Source organism: Lissotriton helveticus, chromosome 12 (assembly GCF_964261635.1).
Source record: "Lissotriton helveticus chromosome 12, aLisHel1.1, whole genome shotgun sequence".
NCBI classification, from domain to species: domain Eukaryota; kingdom Metazoa; phylum Chordata; class Amphibia; order Caudata; family Salamandridae; genus Lissotriton; species Lissotriton helveticus.
In genome coordinates, this window is record NC_136073.1 from 287738220 (window position 1) to 287764817 (window position 26598).

Genomic DNA, 26598 nt, shown 5'->3' on the forward strand with positions numbered 1-26598 from the left:
CGGGCTCTAGATGTATCAGCACGCGTGTTTTCACCAGATGGTGTCACATTCACAATTGGTCGCCGCACAAAGTCGGCTTCTAGAACGATTTCGTATCCGGCCTTCGTAGATGTCCCGAAACTATGTGTTGTTCAGTGTTTGAAAGCTTATGAAGAATTGACTTGGGACATTCGCCCTCCGGGCGAGAGACAATTGTTGATTGCCTTGCGAAAGCCACACCATGCAGTCTCTTCCCCCACCATAGCCAGGTGGGTGCGTTGGGTCATGCAAGAGGCAGGTATTGATACTAAACGTTTCGGAGCTCATTCGGCCAGGGGGGCCATGGCCTCTAAGGCTTTCTCTGCAGGAGCTCGTTTGGAGGATTTGATGCGGGCCGCGGACTGGTCCTCCGATTCCACCTTTAAGAGGTTTTACTTTAAGCCGGTGGTGGATATTGCAAGTTTGGTGGTAAGTAAGCTTTGAACTAGCATAATCTGAGCCTCAGGTCCTGCCATAGAATCGAAATTTGCCTAGCATTTGTAACGGTAAGTTTCAATTCTATTAAGGACACGGAGGCGAGGATTATCCCACCCGGTATATCGTCAATCGACACCCCCCCGTATGGCGGTAAGTAGCCAGGTTTTAAAGTTTCTCCTCATGGTTGATTATGAGCCTTGCAGGTTGATTTGATTGTAAATTCCTGAATCTTCCGTTGCGGCGCTGACGCAGTTCTATTTCTTCCATTAGGAAATGATGGTTCCAAGCAGGATCCATGAACTGACGGCGTAATTTGCGCGAAGAAAGAGGAGGAACATGGAGAAGGGACTGCCTATCTATGGATTGTGGACATAGAGGAAGGACTCCGTTTGGACTGTTATATTGTTATGATGGGAGTTGTAGTCCCAGAGACATTTTTTTCTTGAGTTATATGGTCAAAATGCTTTATTGTTGGTTTTAAGCATTTTTTCTGCATTATGAGCTTTTCTAAGGCTGCTGTGTTTTCAAATTTGTAATAAATGCGAAGAAAGAAAAGCATAATCCTCGCCTCCGTGTCCTTAATAGAATTGAAACTTACCGTTACAAATGCTAGGCAAATTTCGATTCTAATTTACAACAGAAGGAACCACCTATCTGGCGGTACCAGCCTGTACTATTTTGCTTACATTTATTTTTGTTTAAGTAAAAGTATACTTCTTTTTTTTATGAATGAATCTTTTCACTGAAAAAATAGATAGGTCAAAATATAATTACAAAATATATTTTGAACCCGAATCAACTGAAATTCACCAGTTACAATTAACTGAAGTAACTATAACTCGAGCTCTCGCTATGAACCGTGTTGTCAACAATGATATATTTTCAAATGTCTTCAGTGATGTTATCAATGATGTCATAGAACATGTTGTGAGATGAGTATTATGTGATGTTGTAAGCAGTGTATTGCAATGGCGCAAGTTACAGTCACTTCAGTTACCTATAACGGCTCAATTTCAGTGTTTGAGTTTAAAATGTTATTTTTAACTGGCCATTTTACCGAAGTTTAACGTCACTTTAATATGTGAAATTTGTGAGCATTCATTTATATAAAGACCATGCCAAACTACGTCACTTTAACCTTTTGGATTTATCAGTGAATATCTATTTTTTTTTTTTTACATAAGTTATATTTTATTATCATACATAACTATGCCCCCCCACCCCACGCATGTCCTTTGGCAGAATGAGGCATGGGGTTGGTCATAGGGCCTGTTCTCCCTACAGCTCAGACAACAATTGAATTAATAGTTGGTGGCGCCCCCTACCCCTTCTTGGTACACCACTAAAACTAAAATATTTAAAAAGAAAGCCATTACTGGGCAGTAGTGCAGTGCAGTGCATACTCAATGAGCGGCCATGTGGTTCATCATCCGGTGAACTCGCAGATTTATTTAATTTTTAAAAGGTTGTTTTTATTAATAGTTCCAGCACAGTACCTTGCTGGTAGCAGGAGCCGGCAGCATCCATGGAGTGGGCAGGGTTGTGTGCATACCGTTCACTGGGTTTGGGAGCAGCACATCGCAAGTTGGTGGGTGCACGGTGGTGCCCATCCCCCACACTTGGCTTCGGGCCTCATGGATGGGATCCCATACAAAATCGCACCAGCTCCTGGGGAGATTGGGGCCTCTGGGGTCTTCTGCAACTTCAGGGACAGGTACCCATGCACTCCTCACCTCAAATAATCTTTAAAAATAAACAATGTGCCAACCCCTCTCCCCTTGCCATCGCCCAGACCATGGCTCTACCTTGCCCCCTTAATTTTTTTGTTTGTTTAACTTTTCAGGTCACAAATTGGGTCCTAAAATGGCTACCTAAAATCTCTTTGGATGTTGACGGCAGCCAATCAGATCTTATCTTTCGATCTGCCATTCTGTGTGTTTCCTGTGGCAACAGATATCTATGAATTTTAAACCTTAATTTCCCCAAAACTACTGAGTGGATTTATATCACATCCCAAACAGCATGCGTTCTGGGTTAAAAATCTAGCATTCTGCAAAATGTGGTGTAATTTTGTTCAGCTATTTTAGCGGTAGCATTTGAAGATGCTATGGGAAAGTGCTTGGAGAATTTCTTTTTGCATCCCCCCCCGTATCTTGGCCCCAACTTGAGGGATCACCCCAAGAACATTTGTCAAACAACACCAAAGTTATTAGCCACTACTCACTTTATATCTATCTGTGTGTGTGTATGTGTATATATATTTGAAGATGCTATGGGATTGTGCTTGGGAATTTTTTTTTTGCATTCCCCGTATCTTGGCCCCAGCTTGAGGGATCACCCCAAGAACATTTGTCAAACAACACCAAAGTTATTAGCCACTACTCACTTTATATCTATCTCTGTGTGTGTGTGTGTGTGTGTGTGTGTGTATATATATATATATATATATATAGATAGATAGATAGATAGATGGATATTGAGACTCACATTGATTCACTGAATAAACCAAAGGTTACGGGGTCGTTATAGTTAGGTTCACGATTTACCCACAGTACCATAGAAACTTGTGGCCTGAAGTTACTTAACGGCACGAGTTAGTTTCTTCAGGTAAGTGGAACTATAACTGATTAATTTCTATGGTTTTGTGTGGGTAAAATGTGAACCTAACTCTAACATCCCTGTAATCTTTATTTTTTCAGTGACTTTGTATGTTTTATTGTAAAGTCATATATAATTGGAACCGTAGGTATCCTCTCAATATCCGCGACCCTAGATATACAACATTTTGTTTCCTTAATAAGTCCAAAACTACTGAACAGATTTACACTAAATTACAAAACGTACTGTTTCTGGACCAAGAGCTGCTAGCTTGTGACAAATGTGGTGCAAATACGTTCAGTGGTTTGGCCTTTACCTGTGTCTAAAAATTGCATAATCCTCCTGGACATTGCAGTGAAAAATTAGTTTTGTGACCTCCGCTTGACGAATCGCGCCAAAACTTTCCATGCAGAACTGAGCAAAGTAGGCCACTTTTTTTTTAACAGTCGTCAAATGGTGTCAAAGTTATTAGCAAAACAAAAAGCACTTCATCTGTAGTAAAAATTGGTCCTAACTATAACTACCTACTGGCTATCACATAGTTAGGACCAAAGTTTCAATAGGAAAAACAGTTTTTTGTTTTGCCAATAACATTGGCGCCACTTAACGAATCTCCATGAAATTTTCACATAACTTTCCCCTTTTGGTTCAGCTGCTGTGTTGAAAGTTTTTGGGTGATCCATCTAGCAGGGGCCGAGAAAAAGGAGGGGGGGGGCAAAAATTAATGTAACTCTTTTTAAGTATATGGGAATGTTTAATTTTTTTAACACAACTACAGCCCGAACTACTGAACCGAATTACACCAAATTTGTCAGAAAGCTAGATGTTGGTCTAAAAAGTATGCTGTTTAAGATTTGGTGTAAATCTGTTCAGTAGTTTTTGAGATATCTAACTCAAAAAATATATAGATATCTTGTGATGCAAGTCTTTGCAGGAGACTTGCGGATCCTACTAAAATTTGATTGGTTTCCAGCACTTTTTTATTTTGACATGGACCCGTGGGTGGAAAGGGCCAAGTCCAACAATCCGCAAATCCACGTCAAAATGAAAAAAAATAAAAAAAGCAAGCGCTTGCTTTAGAATAACCCTCGTGTAGCCCAGGTCCCTGGGACCCCGGGCTTATCAAAGCCCCGGGGACTGTCACCTCCCCGGGTCATTTTTATTATGAATTTGCCAACCCGCAGCCCGGGGGATGCCACCTTCCCGGACTGATTACATTTATGTGGGGTGGCCTCGTGGACCCGCCCCTGGAACAGCCACCTCCCCAGGGCTACTTTCAATGATATGGTGGGAGGATGGGCTCATGGAACCCCACAGCCCCGGTGACCGCCACCTATGCGAGACACACTTTTTTTCTTTATTTAGTAATGCCAGGGAGTCCGTAGGGCCTCCCCAGTGGCCGCTACCTTCCCAGGACACAAGTAAAATAATTAAGGGGGCCTGTTGCAAACCCCCGGGGACCATCACCTCCCCGGGGCAAATTTTAACAAAGGAGGGGGCCGCGAGGCCTGCATGGCTGTAGGAACCACCACCTCCACCCCCCAGGGCCAGCTCCGGCATTGTCCTGGGGTGCCCACCCCAGGGACATTGCAGTTTGCCATGGCTTCCCACCAAGCCATAGCAAACAAGTGCTCTTCTTTCAGCAAGTGAGAGCAGAAAGGCATTGCTTCAAGATCCAGGAAGGTGCATGTCAGTAGCTCCCTGGGTCTCAAAGCAATGCCGGCTCCCGCAGGAGGGCCTTCAGGCTCCCCGCGGCCCCCAACGAAGGTGCTAGGCCCCCTATGTAAAGGCCTGGCCCCCGGGGATGGGGTCCAAAATGTTCCGGGATGGGGGCCATTTGGCTCCCCACCCTTTGAATTATACTTTTTTTTTTCTTTAAGTGCCGGGCCTCAGGAGATAGGGTCTCGGGGACTGAAATTGGCCCAAGAAGGGGGCCGCGCGGACCCCCTCCAGTTTCATTTTATTACATTTTTTTAAGTGTCACGCCCTGAGGGATGGGGTCAACGGGGCCCAAAGTGGTCCAGGGAAGGGGTGCCACGCGGCCCTCCTTCCTAATTTTGTTTTTTAAAAGCCAGCAACCCACTGGAGGCCCCATCCCCTTTCTCCTCTACAAATGCGCCTCTTGGGGTGCTCCTGGTTGGGGGATGAAGTCCAGCTTGTTGCTGAGGGTTCTTAGGTACCATCAAGACCTCATGTTACCTCCAGTAAGCCCCACACAGGGGGATCGCTGAGAGGTGGTCGGAGGCTATTCCCCCTTTCTCCACCACTCTGCAAACTCACCTCTCAGCATACTGCTGGTGGTGGGGATGAGATGGCTGTATTTGGTGTTTTCTTAAATAACTTTCAGGGAAAGGAGCAAGCGTATTCCTATCGGAATGTTATTTCAACTTTGTGAATAATCCCTAACATTTTCAATATTTTCCCACCTTAACTCTTCTAAACATGCACCTAAAAAGAGTTGGTGCAAGTTGTGTTATTATGAAAGTGCTCAAAATACCCCTTTTCTTCTCGCAAGGAAGGATTTCTCCCCACACAAATATAATTCTCCATATGTGGGAATGAATGTTCATAAGCACATTTCCCCTAACCTGTTATGGTACGTTTTAGGCATGGATAATTGAGTGGAATCTGGGTACCTCCTTTAGTATGAGTGGGATTGTGATGGAAGGCACTGTAAGTTGTCTAGTTATAGGAGGCTGGCTAACAACCTGGTCCTTGGTGAATTTCTTCTTGATTACAATTAAATCTTCTCATCTCCTTGTAACTGTATGGCTCTTAGTGGAGACTGGTGGCCATTGAACGCATATGCATTGAAGGGTGCATATTATTAGTGGATTTATCAATAAATCTATTAAATTCATAGATTTTCTGGGACGGTCTTAGGGTGTGAATCTTCCATTGTTTGGTGTTCCTCATTTTTTACAAATGTAGAATGTTTAGTAGGTGTTCACTGTCAATGTATATTGGTAGAACTGAGAAATAAATATTGTTTATCAGCTATTTTCTGCTTTAAGGTTTTAGATGCTGTTGGTCTTGAAGAGCGTTTCAAGATGACGATCCCACTTCTTGTGAGGCAAATTGAAGGTCTGAAGCTGCTTCAAAAAACCAGAAAATCAAACAAGAATGATGACAAAACGGTATGATTAGCATTCATGTCACATTGATTCACACCCGAAACTGTCATTCTGCTGCTTTAGTTCTCTCCCTGAAGGTCCAGGTCCCTGTCACAGTAGTGGCTTGTATCTGTCTCTAAATGGAGGAAGAAGTGAAAAGCTGAGATTTAAAAGAAAAACGGAAGTGGGATCCTGAAATGATTATGTAATTAGTATGTTACACAGACTGTATAAAGAATCTATCAGCTGTTTGTAATCAGTAGAAAGTTTTCAGATTCTTTTATTCTGGACGTTCTCTTCACAAAGCTGCATATGTATGAAGTGGCTTTTAATGAGCAAAAGGGGAACAATTCAGATGTGTTTTGATTTATGTCCTTTAAGAGCAAGCCAACGCTTTGATCCACTGAGTTATGAGTGGTAGCAGAGGTAATCATACACCCTTTTACTACCCGTGACATCACAGGACTGACCCCTGGACCTGCTCTTCTCTCTTTAACTGCCTGCTTTTTGCTTCTGGGTGGATTATGGGACAAGAGGTGTGAGGTATAGAAAGTAAGTCCTTCCCGCATGATCTTTGAAACAAGTGCACAGGTTAGTAAGAGGAAAGGGCAAGTTGGAGACACCTGGTAATGTCTGGGCACGTTAACCTTTAACAAGGGACTTCCGAGAGTTCACAGAGAATGTCGATTCTCAAAGTTTAAATGCATAGAGAATTGTGATTTAATTAAAGACAAGGAGACTAGCATTATGCATAACCTTTTATTCACCAACTTCTGAGCAGCGCTTCAAAAGCTACATACCTCACCATGTGAAGTCCTAAAACAAAAAGAATATTCAACATAATATAACCCATCAACATTCTATGCTCTTCCTCTTTTGTTTGCTGCTTCTGAGCAGATAAGTTTACAATGTTGATTGGTAATCTATTTCAACATACTCTATGTGATTTATAAGGCTCAGTGTGAAAGTAAGCTGTTTTTTGTTTTCCTCATATCCACTACTTGCACAAACCTGGTTAGACCTTTGACTTTGGTCCAGCGTGTCTGTCTTGCTCCAACTTGTTGATCTTCAGACTGACACTGCAGCGACAGAGCATTTTCCATTCTTGGGCCACAGCTCTCAAATGAGTTGCCCTAACCTCTTCATTCTGTCTGTGTCCATCCACACACATTTGAGGAGAGTAGAATACAATTTTATTTTACTCAGCTAGTTCATAATTTGTTTGCCAATGTTTTTTTTTCTTTTCGCATTACCCACTGCTTGTTTTAGTTTCCTATGAAAAAGAAATTTCGGAAGCAGCCCCATAGACCCCAAGTGCTATGGGGCATACATTTGTAAACGAAAACCATGCCCATAAGAGAGATATCACCGCATAAGACTTAAGTGAGCTTGTGGTAATTCCTTCTTGGATCCACGGCTAACTGATTTCCCCCTCATATGTATGTACACATAATTTTACCAATTGAATGCAATTGCTGCCATTCTATTTATTTCAACATGGGGGTGCACTCTGTGCCAGAATTGCGTTCTCCTCCACTTTATTAAATATCTTGGACTCTCCTTTATATTTGAAGACATCCTCTGCGCTCAAACCTGATTTTGCTTGTCCGGACGAAAGCCAGATAATCACTTTTTGGGTTGAAATACTGTTCACTCTTCCGGCCACAAAGACACCGAAATAAATAACTGCAGGGTATATGTGAAAAGAGAATAATATGGAGTCTCACCAAGATACTCCGCTACTTACTTATTACGGAGCCTGTCACCATTCTTTATTATTTTTACTGGTCACATATTGAACAATTCCTTCTTTGTAGTATTGGCACCGAGTGTTCTCCCTTGGCACTGAGCACTTTCTATGTTCCAGTGGGAATATTTTTGTCGAGAAACTGTGTTCACATGCTTTACACTTGAGGATTTGTTTGTTTCAATGACCTAGGGCCAGATGTAGGAGAATCGTATTTACCGATTCATAAATACCGAATTTTACTGATTCGGTATTTATGAATCAGTAAATATGAAGGAGGGAGATTTAGGAAGAATCGGTAATTGAATTACCGATTCTTTAAAATTCGGTATTTACCGATTCGGTAAATACCGAAACAGTATTTTTTTCTCTTGATTCCTATGGGCTGTGAAGCCCATAGGAATCAATAGGAAATACCGATTCGGTAATTACCGAATCGGTAAATACCGATTCCTGCAAGGGTGCAGGGGGTGTCACTTTGACACCCTCTAGCATCCCAAATACAGGCATGTGTGCCATGTGGCACACTGACCTGCCCTAAGGGCATGTCTGTCTGTCACATAGCATAGGTGTGCATGCACAAATGTGCATGCACACCTGGATTCGGTATTTTACCACCCAATAGGATTGGGTGGTAAAATATCGATTCTGTAAGGCCCTTGGGACTCAGAAGAGTCCCACCTACATCGGGAAGTTACAGATTCGGTAAATTTACCGAATCGGTAAAATAGGGCCCCTACATGCCAATTCTTAAATACCGGTCGGTAACGGCCGAAATCGACCGTTACCGACCGGTATTTAGGCTCCTACATCTGGCCCCTTGTCTTATGCAGTAATAAAACGTTGCTGTTGGTATACATGTTTAAGTTTCCTAGCTCTCCTATGATTTTTTTGGGTGAATGCAAACTTTAGACACATACATTTCCACACACTTCCATCTACGTACACCTAGCTCCTGGTAGAGAGGTTCTGTTACGTGAATTCACTGTTCTTACCAGTGCTTAAATGTTGCAGGGCGCCTTATGTCCCCATTTTGTGAGTGGTTCCAGTTCTAGATTGAGACAAGCCGATCCAGCAAGCCTGTAATTTTCATCCACTCTGCAAATCATTTCATGCGCAAATATCCAGTTCAAGGACATTTAGGGCTCCCTCCTCCAGTCTAACCTCTATGTAAAAAGCCAGGGGGCACAACATATGTCCCTTGCTTTTCAACATCTGATTGAAGCAGTGTAGCATGTTGTGGCTGAGGTGCGTTGAAAGATCGGTGTGTGGTACATGGGTCTCTACACAAGTAAGCAGCTAAGTGTATCCCTCTCCGATCTTCATTTATGTGCCAGATGGCGCCAGTGTGAGGACTGTGGTTTTGTTGAGTCTTTGTTTGAACCCACTGTCCAAGGAACAGCGATTAAGTGGTGCATTTGTGCATCTGGTGGCTGAGGCAAGCTGCGATCTGAGAGCCAGGCAGTCTAGTTGGGGCATAACCCTAAAAAACTGTCCAATAACTATTTTAAGATTTTAGAATTGCATCTTGAGTTGGTGTTTCTCTCATGCAGATTTGTATTTGTTTTTTCCCTGTCATTTGAGAGTTGCATAGTAGATGCTTTGCAGACAAATTTTGAAGCTCCTGTGAAGTTGGACACTGATTGAAGAGCACACCAGCTGTGATTGTGCTTGTCACGGGGTTTTGTGGATAGTCGCCATATTTTTATTCCTGACAATATTTGCAAAATGGAGAGCCCATTTCCATTGATCAATTTTGTCTATCTTTCTTTGACTTTTAGCCTGATTGTCCAGTAACTTTGGGCAATGTTGCATTTGTTGTTACTACAATTATGTAAAAAGTAGATTTCTTAAAGTAGTAAAAAAAAATCCATTCTGATGGTGTCAGGCCTAACGAGGAGGGGTGGGCAGAACTCGTGGAATTCCGCAGTTACATAAAAAACTCAGTGAGATTTCGCAGAGTTCTGCAAGTGGATGGAAACGGCGCATCACACTGATGTTTAGCACCAGGAGCTTGTTCTGTGTTGCAAAATTAGTGCAAAGAGCACTATAAGGCTTGCCTGAGGGTGCTGCTTCTTCCCTGCAGCTTGAATGGGTTTTCTACTCAAGCGACCGCTTTTTCACCACAAATGGCTGCCTGTATTGAGAAAATCTCACCGGGTGCAATCCTAGTGCCCGAATATCATGCTAGCGGACACCAATTCTCACCCGTGCGAGAAAAGACTCCACCACATGGCAGTTGGCAGAGTTTTGATGGAACTCCAACAGCATAGCAGAATTTAGCGCCCACCCTTAGGAACGAGAACTATGCACAAGGTGCTCTGGCAAAACAGAACACCGAATTAGAGAGCAGACTTTGGAGGATGAACAAATAGTTTGACAGAATGTATATTGTGATTTTCCAGACGTGGCTTGTGGAATGTTTAAGTTTGTAAGGAGCATCCTCCCAAAAAGTTCACCTAGTGTTGCAGACTTCTGCTGAACAGGAGTCTGTATGTGAAGATTACTTTGGGGGGTTTCAATAGAGAAGAGTTCTCGTACGATACGGAAACAAGTGGAAAAACTATGAAGCCTACATCTGTACTTTGTCTCCCTGTTTCCCTCTCCTGCACGAACAAGCGAAATGAACCGGGGAACTGCTCTGAGTCTTTAAAGAGAGAATTTTGCCACTGGGAGTAATAGTCATTTTAAGGTAATGTCACTAAAGTCTGTAAAGTATTGATTCTGTGAGCCAGTTGCCAGTCCACGACCTTTTAGGGACATAGAAAAGGAAAACCGAACTGACAACGATGATGGGTTTCTGAGACAGAAGTGTAGGATTCAGGCACCAAAGTGAAACAATCCATTCTCTCCTATTACATATTGTATACTGTTTGCAACATTTTGTAACTTTTTCAAAGTTTTGGGGTAAATTTCCCCTGAATTAACAATTACCTAATATATAAAGTTATTAAATACAAGAAAATCTTCATCTCCAGGAAATTAAAGTGCTCAGGAATTAGCAGCTAAGTTCAGTGTAGTTGTGTGAGGATTGAGTTCATTTTCAAGGATCTACAGATGAAAAGGCGCCCATTTCTTAAAATATCTCTGTTTCGGGAGAAGCTTGTTCATTGTGCAGAGCATGTGCTGCCTGCCATGTACTTTAATGTCCAAACTGATTATATTTTTTTCTGTTTCCTAGACCATAGCTATCCGCCCCTTCCGGCGGCTGAATCAGATTCCAGGGAAACAGTTTTCAATTGATGCTGAAGAGGACGAGGAAGATGATGATGTCGATGACATGGTGATGCTTGAAAAGAAAATTAAATCTTCCAGTATGCCCGAGCCTGCTCTTAAAGTCTGCATTAAGGAGATGAAAAGGTTGGTTTTAATGGAAAATAGTAACCGCTTTCAAAGGAATATGATGTACTTTTAGTTAGAAAGTGTATTGCATTACAAATGTTGTACCTAGCCAGCTCCCCATTATTGTGTCTGTATGCCTGGGGTCCACACCAGCTCAGTTGACCAATAAAGTAGCATGGTTCCTTTTTTTTGTTAGTTCTTTAATATTAAAGTTGTTGCCTTCCAAAACTGAGTTTCAGCTTCCCAAGCTCTGCCAAGGATAGTTCCCAAATTTAGCTCTCAGGTCGGTCCGTCAGTTGAGGAAAGTAGCAAGCTACACCCTTACATAATGTTCATGGTCCAGAATACTTGGCTGTGAAAACAGTATCCAGCTACCCACGCTGAAGTCAAAGACCGTGATCTCACCCTATTAAGTCAGCTTCTGACACCCCTTCAGAACATGCACAGATGCCATTAAAATATTCTTCACAACTTTATTTTGTCTTGAATGGAGAAGCAAGATGCAGCTCTGCCGATTTTTGTATATCCTTTAACAGCTTTTCATACCATTGCTCATTCCGGCTAGTGATCTGGGGGTGCACCTGCTGATGCACCTGGAAATGGGACAGTGTTTGGTATTCCGCCAGCACAAGAAGACAATAAGAAATTGGATTACTGGTTGATGGAGCTGAAACCCTACGCAAATTGGAACCACAATCCTGGTCAGGGTGAAGTCCCAAGCAAACCTAAATTAACCTGTGTTCAACTCTCGGGTAGCTTGGCACAGAGCAGTCAGGCTTAACTTGGAGGCAATGTGTAAGGTATTTATGCAACACTTCAAACAGTATCAAAAATTTCAAAAACACCAAAGAATCCCATACCAGATTAGAAAAACAGAGTAAATGTTGTAAATGCTAATAAATAAAATAAGACCAAAACAACAAAAATCCAATCTGTGGGTCCGGACATATGCAATTTTAAAGATTTAAGTGAAAATAGCACCAATAAGCACCAACTGTGGATATCTGGTTGCGCTGAACCGGGACAAAGTCACAAGTTGGGGCCGACTGTGATTTAGTGCGGGCTGGCTACAGGGACCAAGTTATGCCTGCCGAAGAAGAGTACCTTAAATCCTGGTTGCAGAGATTGGAGTTCTGCTTCTAGGATGTGTTGTGCAGCCGAGCCCATGGGTCAGTTACGGGGAGCTACGAGGCTGCAATTGTGAGGTCCTGCATTGTCGTTGATGAAGCTGTCAATGAGGGAAGCGTGTGATACGGAGCTCTGCGTTGAGAATGCATCGTGCACTGGCAGGTTCCGAAGAGACTGTGGGGCTTGTGATGCAAAGTTCTTTGTTTTCATCAAGACTGCTGTCGATAAGAAGTTTACGATGCGAGAGCCTGCCTCAGAGATGCATCACGCAGCAGCGGATCCAATGCAAACTACGGGGTTGATGCCGAGTTCTTGCGCTGGAAGAATCCTTGCAGCTGAGGCGGTGCTCGTAGGAATGCCACGCAGCAGAGGTGATGCGTTGGTTCTGCTGGATCCACAGGTGTGCTGGCAGAGCACCTTCAGGCCTTCTTCCAACGATCCAGAATTGGTGTGGCACCACGTGGCAGGGTAATACTCACAGTTGTGGAGTCCAGGTGCACGTGGATGCCTTCGGGCATTTGTTTGCGCTTTATAAATTGCCAAATCAACTAGCCCTTGTAGTAACTCCGGTGGTCCTGGATTCAGGTTGCAGGTTCAGTCCTTCTCACCAAGGCAAGAAGGCAGCAGTCTTTCAGGGCAGGAGTCCAGCAGCGCGGCAGTCCTTTCAGCAGCCCAGCCACCCTTTTTCCTGGCGGAGTCTTCCATAGGTCAAGAAGTGTGCTGAAGAGTTGGTGTCTGAGGTACCATTTTTATACCTGATGCCTCCTTTGAAGACATTTCCCTTTGAAGTGCACACTTTTCCTCCCTCCCCTGCCCTGAGTCCAGACTACCTCCAGGTGGTATGCAATCCTTTGGATGAAGGCAGGATGCAGCCTATTCAAGTGTAAGTGGGGCTGTGCCTAGCCCCACCCTCCCATCCTGCCAGTGAGGGCCCATCCAGGCATTCCTAAGCTTTATATTGTGTGTCCTGCAAGCACTAAATGGCTACGGTATAAATATCCCAACTTTCCAAAGGTGGCATTTTCAAAATTGTAAAAAGAGGATTTTTCATTAAAATTCTAAAGACAGCAAACACAAATTGTTTCAGTGTTCCCAATTTAGAAGTTACATATTGAATATAATAAGGTGACTCCAATGTTATCCTACGGGAGAGGAAGATCTTGCAAAACTGAAAAACGAATTAAAGAGTTTTTCACTATCTGGACATTTAAAACTTAAAAGTGCACGTCCTACTTTTCAAATACATTGCATCCTGCCCTGTGGGCTGTTTAGGGTCTACCTAAGGGATGGCTTATACGTATCAAAAAGGAAGGTTTGGGCATGTCAAAATGATTATTTTAGAATGATTGTTGTAATGCATTCAAATTACCGTGATTAGACAAAAGAATCCCAATGATAAACAGTTCAACCTATTGTAGTGTGTAGTTCTGGAGCATGTCCTGCCTGTACTCGTGTGATAAAATGCTGTAAGCTAGTTCACCAAATGGTGAACTGGACCTAGAACATACAATTGTGTGCCCTAGGGCTTCAATATCAAACAATCCTTAGAATAAGGATTGTTTGATATTGAAGACCTAGTGCACACAGTTGGGTCCTGGGTCTAGTACACCTTTTGGTTAACTAGCTCACAGCATAATATTTATTTTGCCAGATCGAAATGGCAGTTTAAAACTGACCACACAGGCAGCAGTGGCAGGCCTGAGATGTTTTAAAGGGATACTTAAGTGAGGGGCACAATCAGTGTGGCAGGCCCACCAGTAGCATAAAATATGCAGGTCCTCTACACTTGTAGTACCACTTTAAGAGGGACTTTTAAGTAAATGAAATATGTAAATTTGAGCGGGAGCGTGTGCCATCTCCCCATCGCCTAATCCCGCGGCATCCTGTGGTGTTTGCTGCTATCCTGCCTCCTTTGGTTTGGGGCTTAACTCCTCTCACCCCTTAGTGAAGCCTGGATGACCTGGTGGTGCTATTGACCCCTGGGGAAGAACGACAGGCACTCCCAAGTGAGCCGCTGCCTGCATGATCCTGGCTCGGCTGCATTGTTTCCTGCTGCCTCGTTGCTGGCCCTGCGGGAAGCCCCACCCGGGGTAGAGCAGCATGGCGATCCAATCGCTCCAGCTGTGTTGAGGGAGAGGAGGTTTTATCTGCTTGTCTGCAGCGCTATAGAGCTGGCCCTGCAGGGGCCATTGAAGGCACACATTGTCAGCCGGAGGCCCTGCCCAAGCTCCTGGGACCTGTGTCGGAGCCAGGCAGTGAGGCCTGGGCCCTGCGGAAGTGGGGCGGGGATCGCCTGCTTGCATCCTATTCTCTTCAGCCTGCGCGGGCCTCTGGTGCACTGGAGGCTGTTTTGAGGAAGCTCACCATTTGAGGTGACTGGGAGCACCACACACTTGCTGCCTGGTAACATCTACAGGCAGCGTCAGTGGGCCCTGCGCAAAGGGGTTGGACCTGAGGTATTGTTGAGCTCTGAGCCCCCTTCATTGACAGCGATGGGGAGTCGGCTGTAGGGAACTGCGTGGGCACTGTAGAGATGCATGGGTTGTGTGTGAGAGGCTGCACAAGCCGATTGCTGAAGTAACATATGGTGCAACAAGAGGAACTCTTGTATCCTGCACCCCGTTCTGCTGGTGGCCTGAGAAGCCTCCAGCCGCATATCCAGCAGAGGCCTGCATCTCATGCGGGCTCAGGTATTGGACTGTGTCCCGACAGAGCCCGGCCCTCTGATAGGGTAAGACTACTTCCCTGGATTATTGGTTGCAGGGGTTCCCTGGAGGTCCTTATGAGTGATACCTCACTTCGGTGAAGCCTGCGTTTCATTCCCCCCGTGCACCTGATGCTTCTCTGCCCCTGTGGGGGAGGTGGAGCCCATGGGAGACCTCTCGCTACTGGAACCCCTTTTGGAACTTGTGTGCTTCCTGCCTTGTGGGTGAGTCTGACTATCTGTAATCATGGTCTTGATGCCTTCCCCTGCGACCCCCCCTGGGACGACATCCTTACCAGTGGCATCTTTGGTTTCCTCCATGGGAACTTGGTCTGGGGGCGCTGCCAGTGTCCCATTCTAGCTCACAGTGACTACTACAAGCTCCGGGGATTATTGAGGGGAGTTTTTTACTTGTACCTTGGGGTGAATCTGTAGCTGGTATATTGCACTGTCTCACCCTCACCATGGGAAAGGGCAGACCCCAGAGGCAATTGTAGGATAACACTGTTACGCAGTACAACTTGTCTTTCCAGGTCCACTCTTGACCACTGAATGGCCTCCAAAAGGGCAGTTAGCGATGGTTCTCCCGGACGCTCTGGTGAGCGCTCAGGCGAGCGCTCAGACGTGTCCCGATGCCCCTGCCTGATTATTATCTGAGTGACCTGGCACAGAGTAGTGTACTACTGAATCCGAAGTGCATTGCTGACTTTTTGACTGCCCTTTGGAATCCAAGGTAGAGGGACGTCGCAGCCCAAAAACTGGATGCAGATCTCATCCTGTAGGAGGTCCAAATGGCCCTTGCCTGTTGAATTCCTAAAAGTGTCCAGTCAAGAAAGGTTAAACAAAGATTACAAATTGTAAACAAAATTAAGAGGATTCTAGATCAACTAAAGGATGTTTTTGAAAGATTCTCACACTTACCTGCCAATGGAACAAGCTCAGCAAGCTGTGGATTCTGCCTTTGTGCAGAGGTTGTTTCTTATGGTTCAGATACAAATGCATTCTATGTGTAAGTAAGTAAGTATAAGCTTTATTCGATTTTATCAAGAAAATCATAAAAGCATACAAGTACGATTTATACACAAAAATTTAAGAAACAATTTAAACAAATTTAGAAAATAGTTAAAACATTTCTGTAAAATTTAAAATTTGCAAGCGATCATTAAACAAAGAGTCTCATTTTCCACTGGTCACTACTGACATGTACTACTTAACACATTGAATTTCTAAATTTCATCACAGACTTCAAAAAGCAAGAAACAGCAAAGATAATATCCGCATCTTCTAAAAGCAATAATTTCAAAAATGCAAGTTTACAAGTTCTTATCCCCCAGTGCTTAAGTAGTGGTAAAAGAAATAGTTTCCTGGGGTTAATATACAGATTACAAAAGAACATGATGTGAATATTGCTTTGTATTGAATGGTCATCACATGGACATATTAGTTTCAGCGAAGTCCAATCATTCTGTTTCGGTAGAGTGACCATGCGGAAGAAAATCCCTAGGCGTAGCCTAGTCAGGAGCATGCGAGGGTAGGGTGCTATTTCAATCCCAAGATACGATTGTAGGCCCTCAATAGGGGTAATTTGCTGGTAACTTTGGATGGTACCTTTAAGTTTCTCCCTATCCCATCTTGCACTTTCCAGATGTGTAATTAGTAATTTTTTAAGGGCCAGCCTAGTCATGCTTTGTAAACTCTCTGGGTCATCATAAAATTCAGGGTGTCCAATGTTAAAGAACATCATTTGTACATGTCGCAGCCATTTGATTTTTGCTACTCCATCCAGGCACATGCAGTCTTTAATGAGGTTTCTATTCAATTTACACTCCTCGTTGGTCCAAATCTTATGCCAAAGCAGACATGGTGATATTTTTATGATGTCACTAAGATATTTAACACCAGTCTCAATGTGGGTCATGAAAGTCGACGTGGTTTTTGATACGCCCAGCAGATAACAAATGAACATGTTCTCGCAGGTTTGTAAAGGGGACGCATTCTCAAAGCCCCAGAGACCAGCGCCATACATGGCCGTGGATATGCACTTTGCCCGGTAGATCTGTATCATTTCTTTAATGGGTTTACCCCCAATTTTGCCTGCGAAGGTTCGTAGAGCACCTATGGCGCGAGTGAAGGCAAGTTTCCTTGATGATACTGCGTGTTTCCACCTTCCCCGCCTATCAAACACAATTCCCAGATAGCAAAATGTGTCTGTTATAGCAATCTTTTGCTAGTCCAGAAATATTGAGCATGGAGGTCTATAGGTCTTTTGAGAGCAAGACATTGAAAAAGTTTTCGAAATGTTTACCTTCAAGTTTCTTTTACCCATATACGATGAGAATTCGGTTACTGCTCTCTGCAAGCCTACTTTTGTCCTTGACATGATTGCCGCGTCATCGGCATATAAAAGAATGGGTACGGGCCTACCATTGACAGCCGGATAATCGCTTGACAGGGTTAATAAACTCTCAGCAATGGAATTTATATAAAAGGTAAAAAGCAATGGCGCGAGTATGCAGCCTTGCCTCACTCCTCTATTTATGGCAAATTTTTGAGAACATTCCCCCTTAGTCCCAAACCTTACCCTGGCCCCTGCATCTCTGTATAATTCCTTTATAAATGTGAGAATTATTGAGTCCACCCCAATGTTCTCCAATGTCAACCAAAGCAGCGCATGGTCCACGCAGTCAAATGCGGAGCTGAGGTCGACAAAGGTTACGAATAGGTCCCCTTTCTTAGCCTGCGTGTACTTAGAGACTAATAGGGACAAGTTTAGACATTGCTCAAGTGTCCCTAGGCCCTTCCGGAACCCATATTGGAACTCCGAGATGACCTTTTTCTCTTCTTCCCAGTGTTGTATTTTTTTAAGAAGTATCCTACCTGCGACTTTCATGAGTCCGTCCAATGACGATATTGGACGGTAGCAAGCAGGATCGTCCCTATTCCCTTTTTTGAATATGGGGACCACAATCGCATCCGACCAAGTGGAGACGAGCCCGCATTTATTTCCCATATTCAATACGTTTTAAGCAAAGGGACCCAGAAATGCGGCTCAGATTTATAAACATCCACTGGGGTGTGGTCAGGGCCGGGGGCTTTACCTGAGGCACTTTCCCTAAGGGCCTCTTCAACTTCTGTGGTAGTAAATACCAATTCAATCGGGTAAGGAGATGGTGGAGAGACAGTTAGCTGGTTACCCTGTGTTATACAATCTACAGGGGAAATCGCCCTACATGGGCTCAAAGCATTCCCCTGGATATTATTAGAATAGAGGTTACCATAATGTTCTGCCCAGAGCTCACCCGTAATAGCTACTTCCACAGAGTTATCTCTATCACTTAGATTATAAACAGATCTTATAACTTTCCAAAAAGCATTGCTATCCTTATTCCTAGTGGCTTCCCCCAAGGCTTCCCAGGCCTCCTTCTTCAGTTTCTCCCTCTGCTGTTTAATAGCCAGCTTATATTCTTGTCTCGCCTGGCGGATTTGGGCCCTATTTTTTGGGTCAGCGGAGAGTGCTTTCTTTAAATTTTTCAATGTCGATGTACATCTAGAATCAAACCACCCACAGGTATGCCTCCCATTATCCTTATGGTTCCTAGTGAGTGCATTTTTTATGTGACGCTGAATGTTAGAAAAAGCAGCCATAATGCTCTTTGGATCAGTGTCTTCCTCTAGGCACGCAAGAATGTCCGTGGGACAAGAGGATAGGAGGTTTTGGAAGAAGGATGTTGGATTCATTTTCTCCCATTTAATTACGTACCCATTAGTCTTGGTTAGGGTAACCTCATATGGGTATGAAACCCTACTCGGTTCGTGTGGTTTATCCCCCAACAGTTTTACCCCGAAGGTGATGGGATAATGATCGCTCATAGGGTCATCCCCAATTTCCCAGTGGGTTATGAAATCAGGATGAGTTGGTGATATCAGCGCAAAATCAATTGTGGTTTTACAACCTCTTCCATTGTACGTTGGAGCAAAGGGAACCCGGGGGGAGCATGCCTGGTTGATAAAAGTAAGGTCAAAGGTAAATATGACATTATTAAGGAGAGATCCCATGTTAGTGTGTGAGAAGTGCAAGGGACCATCCTCCCCGAGATCTGAGAGGCCGCACAAACCTAACTCACAAAACGGGCAGATGGTACAGTTGAAGTCACCCACCCACAACATTATGTGATCCCCTGTACCTTGTTCTCTCAGTTTGTGAATATGATGGATCATGATGTTCATATTTGCTTCCACTTCGCTAATGGGCAAGTTATTATAAAAATTCACAAGAACCACCCTTTGCGAAGTGCCCCATTTAAAAGATATGATTTGGAAATACTGACTGGAGTGAAAATCACGAACTTTTACATCCCCTACATTCGAGATATATGTGCACAAGCCCCCTTTATTACGACCCTTGGCTGAAGGCACTGCAGGAGAGTGAAAAGTTCGATAGCCCAACATGTGGGCTTCCTCTGTAAGCCAAGTTTCCTGAAGACAGAGGATGCCATACTTCTGGACAATCTCCAGCCAGGGTTTGTGGGTGATCTTACTACCAAGGCCTGCCACATTCCAGGAAAGAAGAGAGTGCATTGGGTTTCTACATCCCTGGGGGTGAAGCCCTCCCGTCCCCTTTGTGCCTTTCAGATCTTGCGAGTGTGCAGGCTCTTGCAAATGTGCAGGCTCTACCGATCGTGCAACCTGGGGAGTAAGATCTTGTTGTTCAGGGGGGCTTAAGTCTGGCCCGATGTGACTTGGCGCTTGGGATCTATACATTAACTTTTCACTAGAATCAGTTTCCATTTGGGGATTATGGGCATTGGTAAGAATTGGAGCAACACTCGTTCCCAGTCAATCCACCTGATCCAGGCACTCGAACCTATTCCTAGTGGGCGCTCCTTCCCACCAGTGGTTGATAGGTTGCCAACCATCCCCGTGTCCTTTCCGTCTTCGATTACGAACTATTGACCAAGCCCCAGGAGGCTCGACAATCTGTTTTGGAGGGTAGAAAAAAGTAAGTGGTCTAATGACAATGGATTGGTCAGTATCACCTGGGCCCCATGAGGTGATATATTGGGCTGTGTGGGGGTCTGCAAATGAAACCACTATACAGTCGCCAGGAATGGATTTATATGTAGGACCCACCCATGGCACTCTCCTAACCATTAGTACCCTACTCCTAAGAGCGTTAGGAAGCTGCCTATTAACATTAAGCCAGTGAATCACCTTATTCCTTAGGGACCACTGGGTCTCCATGGAATGTGGGTCAAGTGCTGGTACACCAGCCAATACAGCAACATAGGGTCCAGCGTCAGGAGGGAGATCAATGTAACCCCCACGGAAATTCTGGCGACCATGATGCTGATTGGCTATAGATGCAATTGGAGGCATATTAATATTATTGGGTTTATTGGCAGCCTTAGGGACTGGTTTGGGTAAAGTCACGTCCTCGGGGCCTTTTGTCACTGGTGTTGAAAGTTTTGATGAGGAGAGATCTAAAGCATTAAGCTTAGACCGGGGTTTGGGTATTGGGGTGGGGTTAAGTGAGGGTGGAGGAAGAACAGGGGGCACCGTTGCAGGGGCAGAGGGACTAACGTCAGTCACTGGGGCCGGATGGATGCCATCATCACCATCCTGGTGAGTACCTTCAGCAATACGAGGAAAACTTGCTTCCAGTTGCTTCAGGCTCAAAGTGGCCAGGGAGACTAAGGTCTTATCCATCTCTAGAAGATTGTTCTCAATGCGTGACAGTCTGAGTTCCAGCGGTGACAGTAGCTGTTTTAATGTAACCCAAACTGTTTTGAGAAAATCTTCGTCATCACTCCTCCTGTCACTGACCCTCCCTGGCTTACTTTGCCCTCCCTCTCTAAGTTTCTCATCATTTGTTGGAAAAGGCCCTAAAGTCGGGTCCGGGAGTACATTAAGATTGCTGTGTTCATTACCCCCCCCTATAAGGTGGCTAACCAAATTTGTGTCTTCTATAATCTCCCCCGTGGTAGGTAGTGTTCGTCTATTATTAAAAAACTGCAGCCTTGCGATTTTGGCTTTCTTACGGGCGTAGGCAGACCTCGCATAGCTTTTCTTTATTTTTAGGGTTGGTCCCTCTTTATTTTTATTTTTCGCTATGGGGGGAGGAGGGTCGGATATTTTGGGCAAAGTAATAACGGTCCCAGGCCCAATGGGCACGATTACCTCGGGGGTTTTAGGGGGCACAGCAATTGGAATGGGTATAGGCTCTGGTTGAAGAAAAAGGGGAGCATGGTGAACATCAGCATGAATTAACAGTGAGGGTGGGCAGGGAACATGTTGTGGCGAAACAGCAGATGCAATTTTCCCCAAAGAAGATTTTTTAGAATGGGCAAAGGTCTGTGAGAGCCTACGTGCAGCGTCAAGCTCTAATGACACCCTCTTTTGCATTTTTGTAATCTCAACATCAATTGCCAAGTTAGTCTTTACAATAAAATCCTCCAATGTCCCGCTTGGCTTACTCAGCCCCATGGCAGTTTTACTGCGGCTACCCCGTGTGTTCATAGTAAGTATGAATCACAATACCAACAATATGCTTAACAATTGCAATAAGCAAGCTAGCAAACACAAACCAAGGGGGGTGGGCCAGGCCAGTCCTCTATGTCCTCGAACGGCCTCAAACGGCCCGCTCTTAGCCCGGTCTTCGCCCCGGGCTGCGTCCCGAGTTTCGTGGTATGTTATAGGGTGGCGTAATGAGCGGGGGGCGGGCCAGCAGGGAGAGCGGACCGGATGGTGGTTCCCGGTCTGGCAGGGGCTCCTGGTAGATGGAGTCCCCTGCACGCTCGCAGCCCCGCCGAGCCTCACGCCCAAGCCGCCTTGCTGTGGTGGATAGTAAGCCCCTCGCACTCCTGTGCGACGCGGCACCCGCAGAGCGGGTGCGGCGAGTTGTGGGCGAAGTCAGCGAGGGAAAAGCTGCCTTGAGGAAAGTGTCTCCACTGGTGCAAAAAGAGCTCGTGTCCCACTGGAAGCTGGTGCAGGGCGCCTTTACAGGGTTCAGGTGAGCGGGGGGCGGGCCAGCAGGGAGAGCGGACCGGATGGTGGTTCCCGGTCTGGCAGGGGCTCCTGGTAGATGTAGTCCCCTGCACGCTCGCAGCCCCGCCGAGCCTCACGCCCAAGCCGCCTTGCTGTGGTGGATAGTAAGCCCCTCGCACTCCTGTGCGACGCGGAGCGGGTGCGGCGAGTTGTGGGCGAAGTCAGCGAGGGAAAAGCTGCCTTGAGGAAAGTGTCTCCACTGGTGCAAAAAGAGCTCGTGTCCCCATTCTATGTGTATTTATTTACCCGAGTTGGTCACTGTTGCCAAAAACTGTGTAGCAGTGCAAGAAAGGAAAAAAGAATCAAATTAATGTAAATTGATGGCTTTGCAAATGCAGTCATTTCAACAGAATGAAAAGAGAGGGGAAGGTGGTTGGTGAACAAAACGTTTGATCAGGATAGACATGGAGGGGGGTTGATGGGTGGAACCCAAGGAAAAGAAAGAGAAGATGCCCCTCTAGAAAATGTATTGTTTAATTGTGATTTCAGAGTACATTGGAAGTGTAGTTACCCTAATCTGGCTTCAAATGTGATCTGATCTTACTGGATTTGCCCAAATAAGTCAGAATCAATGTTCAAACAATGAGGACAACCCGAGAGGCAGCAACTGCCCTGTGAATAACTCAAGGTTTTACATAATCTCCTTTCATCTTTATACCCTAGTCTTGAGGCTCTACTCTGGTTCAGTATGTAGACGATGTGTTACTTTCTTCTGCCACTCAAGACCAGTGCACGGTTGATTCAATATATCTGCTTACTGAATCGTTCAAGAAAGGGCATAAAGGCTTCTAGAGAGAGGCCACAATGTCTCCACTGGGGAGATATATCTTTCAGCTGACTGGGCTGAAGCCATCAGTACCTTTTCAGGCCCGATTAAAGTCGCCTAGGTATGCATTGTCTTGGCTATGGCATGGTATTGCAGGCAATAGATGCTGGGTTGTGTTTCCTTCATTAAAACCTTCCAAGATTATGTAACATCCAACAGCTAGTTCACGGGGTTCAGCTTTGTCCTGTGCATCCTAGGTCGTCTTCTGCATCTTTGGACTTGCATTTGTCTTTGACACTGGTCAGCCTGGACCTCTTCTCATGTTGATTCTCATTCTGGATCCGCTGTGGTATCTGGCGAAGCAGAATAAAATAGCGAGTAATGGATGCGTCCATGGTGGTGGTCTTCAGTGCAAGCGATTGAGGCCTGTATATATTGACCTATGTACTTTGCTTCTGCCATTGTGAGAAGGAACTGTGTTCAGAAGATCTTCATTTTGGGGATGTAAGACGATTGTTCAGTGGCCCTTTGAATCTGTAAAGGAGGAAATTGGGATATCTGTGTGTTCTTGTGTGTGTTTGGTGTCTGATCTTTACTAAATGCGTTTTTCTTTTTCTCTTGTCAGGCGTACTGTACCATCTTTTTGCTGGTGGAAGCTTTATGGGGCAATTGCCTGTGATTTAAAGTGCTCATTTTAGATTCTAGTTGTTGTTACCATATGTTATTTTTTTTTTTACCACACATGGTATTTACCGCATGTGATAACAACCCTCACTTATGTCAAATACCTCTTGCTGTATTTACCACATGTAATAACACATTGTGCCCTATAAATATTGCATGCACTATATACTATGTCCGATAAACTTGATAGCTGTGGCACGCATTTTACGGGTTAGTGTGAAGGAGATCCAGGGATATGCGATAAGTACTGGACCATATGTATTGCCTTTTCAACATGTCTTGGAATAAGGTTAAGCATTTTTTCACCTTATTTGTGGCCTTAATGCCACTTGATGTGATGCTCAACTTCTTTGAAGCTTCCTACTTCTTGCCTCTACTTCTCTGTTTTTATTTAGTTACATGTTTATTTGGGAGTTTTGTAGCGAGCCTTTTCTTTTGGTTCTCTGAATCTGTTTGAATGCTGGAGTTAGCTATTGGTCAAAATGTGACTGTGGTGTTGAACACAGTGAGATTTTGACGTTGGTGCGTAGTAGACGTGTTTCTGGTTCAGCTTGAGGATGGCTGCTTTTTCAAGACACATTTCGGGTTTTTAAGTTTGAGCCCTGGGTAGATGTTTCTGAAATGTATGCTTGTGTACTTTAGCTTACAAGCTATTGTGGGCTACAGAACCAGGAATCTAAACTCAGTTTGTTGCTTGATTTTTGCCAGATTAAAGAAAATGCCTCAATCAATGCCAGAATATGCTTTGACAAGGAACTATTTGGAGCTCATGGTAGAGCTGCCTTGGAGTAAAAGCACAACTGGTAAGTAAATTGTATTTTACAACAATTACTTCAAAAAATATGTAAACTAAGTGGCACTCTTCAAACTGCAGTAAGCAAACACTCCACATCTGTCCAAAATAGTTTTAAAACGTAACTCTTGCCTAACACACAGACCTGGAGCATAGTCAGGCAGTTGGAATAGAAAGGAAAGTTCACCGCGTTGTAGTTATGAATATTTTGAACCTGTATTTGCCTTTTCACAGGATGTGTACCTCATTCAATTATGTATTTTTAAGTTCATTGCCCTGAAAATGAATCTGTTCAGTGAGTGGTGGCCCCTCGTAAGACCTCTGCAAAGAGGTTTATGGTTATTTGTTAGTGTTAACTAAACTGCAAAATTCCATTAGAGTTTACCGAACCTAAGGGTGTCCTAGTAGACTGATACGACTTGAAAAAGCTGCACAAAGTCGCCCTGATTGGAAGATTTAAAAAAAGAAATTCATCTGGTTATTTATTGCCTTGACTTGGTTAGTGCTTTAAAAAGACAGTGACTGGAGGGATCAAAACACTAATACATTGCTCACTTGGGCTCTTTTTTTGTGGAGTACGATATGTAAATATAAGATTTTGTTTCCTGCAAATGAAATGTTTACTGTTGAGCTTGTTACTGGTTAGAACAGTCTCAACCGAATAGCATACACATTAATGGATGAGGCACAGCTTTCTTAAGCAGAATCAACAATATTGATTTTTTTGTATTCTATTGTAAGGATTTTAACAGAGTGTGTGAAGAAGAGTTGCACGTGTTTCCTTGCAGGAACCCAGCTATTCAGCCCTGCCAAAGTCCTCAAGCCAATGCGTGATGTGTTGCACAAGCCCATGGTTTTTATTGAAATTCTGGGACTTGTAGTCTTGTTATTCCTTTATAAAACAGGACTACAAGTCCCAGAATAAAAAAATAAAAAACTTGGACTAGAGAAGCAGCACATGGACCTGGGAAATTTGGCAGATATGATCATTCATGTACTTTATCTAGAGACTTTGGTAGAAAGAGGAAGCTGTGAATCTTGAACCTTAAGCATTTCTGTTATACAGAGGTTTGTTTCTAGCTCTTTTCAGTCATGCAAACTGACCTAGATTTTTACATTCCATCCCTGTTGCATTTTCAGGCTGAGGAAGGGAAATGTTTTATAAAATGTTACTCCCTTTGGCCTTTTAGAGATGGAGCCCGGTGACTTAGCCATTTATGAAAGAAGTCCTTTTTTTCTTGCCCTTCACATGCGAGCATTATATATCTATATATTTTTTTAAGTGTCCAATCCCATTTGGGAGACAAGGGAGTCACAAGGACAAACAGGGGATACTGAGCCTCACCCCTGGAGATTGAAGCCGTTTGTCTCTTATGTCTCGGGTACGCGTCCTAGAATGGCTGTGCAGACTAGGTCACGGACAACCCCTTCAGCCTTTAACTCTCAGTGGTAGCAATAGCAAACAGTCACAGGCTTCTCGGAGAGGTAGTGTGGGTGTGCTCAAACTCAGAACTCAACAATCACACAACAGCACACTAAATTAAAGTAGAGCACAGTGCTTAACCTTTCAAGAAAGAAAAGTGCTTTAATGCACACTGTAATGGAATATTTACACTTTATAGTAACACAATATAATTTGTAGTTCGCCATCTAAGCACATGCAGTGGATCAGGCACCACATGATCTGGGCAGTCTCTCGTCTCTGTAGTACGCTTGCACCCTCCTGACAGGTTACATGCCAGCCGACAGCGTCATTCATGAGTAGGGTGACCAACCGGCATGGGTGCAAATTCAGGACAGTGAGTGTAAAAATTCAGGACCAAATGTCAAAATTCAGGAAAAAAATTCAGGACAGAAGGTCAAAATTCAGGAAAAAACTTTTGGACAAAAGGTAAGTTTTAAAGACACATCAGAGGAGGTTGCACAATAATATAGAAGTAAATAGACCACCAACATAAGTGCAAGTCAAAATAAGTTTATATTAGGTAAACGAAAACTCTTAACTTGTACAAATGCGTGACCGATTGCAAATGCTTCTTTTTAGGTTTCGCCTCGCCGAAAGGCTGCGCAAGCGAAAAACTTTTGTTTACAAGTATGGGGCTTCGTTTCGCCTCTCTGTCCCATTGGCTAGCTCCATAAATGGAGGCTAGCCATTGGAACAGAGATGCGTCACTCATTCCCCGAGCAGATTCGTGGGCGTTCCCACGATCTTTACTCATCCCG

General features: G+C 44.2%; 1 protein-coding gene across 1 annotated transcript in view; it reads left to right on the plus strand.

The window, feature by feature from the left end:
* Nucleotides 1-26598, plus strand: part of LONP2 (lon peptidase 2, peroxisomal) — a 796271-nt gene that overhangs the window by 58098 nt on the left and 711575 nt on the right. The window contains exons 4-6 of the mRNA XM_078670264.1: nucleotides 6069-6191; nucleotides 11096-11274; nucleotides 24291-24385. Coding sequence (XP_078526390.1) covers nucleotides 6069-6191; nucleotides 11096-11274; nucleotides 24291-24385 — 397 coding nt within the window. The remainder of the gene's footprint in view (nucleotides 1-6068; nucleotides 6192-11095; nucleotides 11275-24290; nucleotides 24386-26598) is intronic.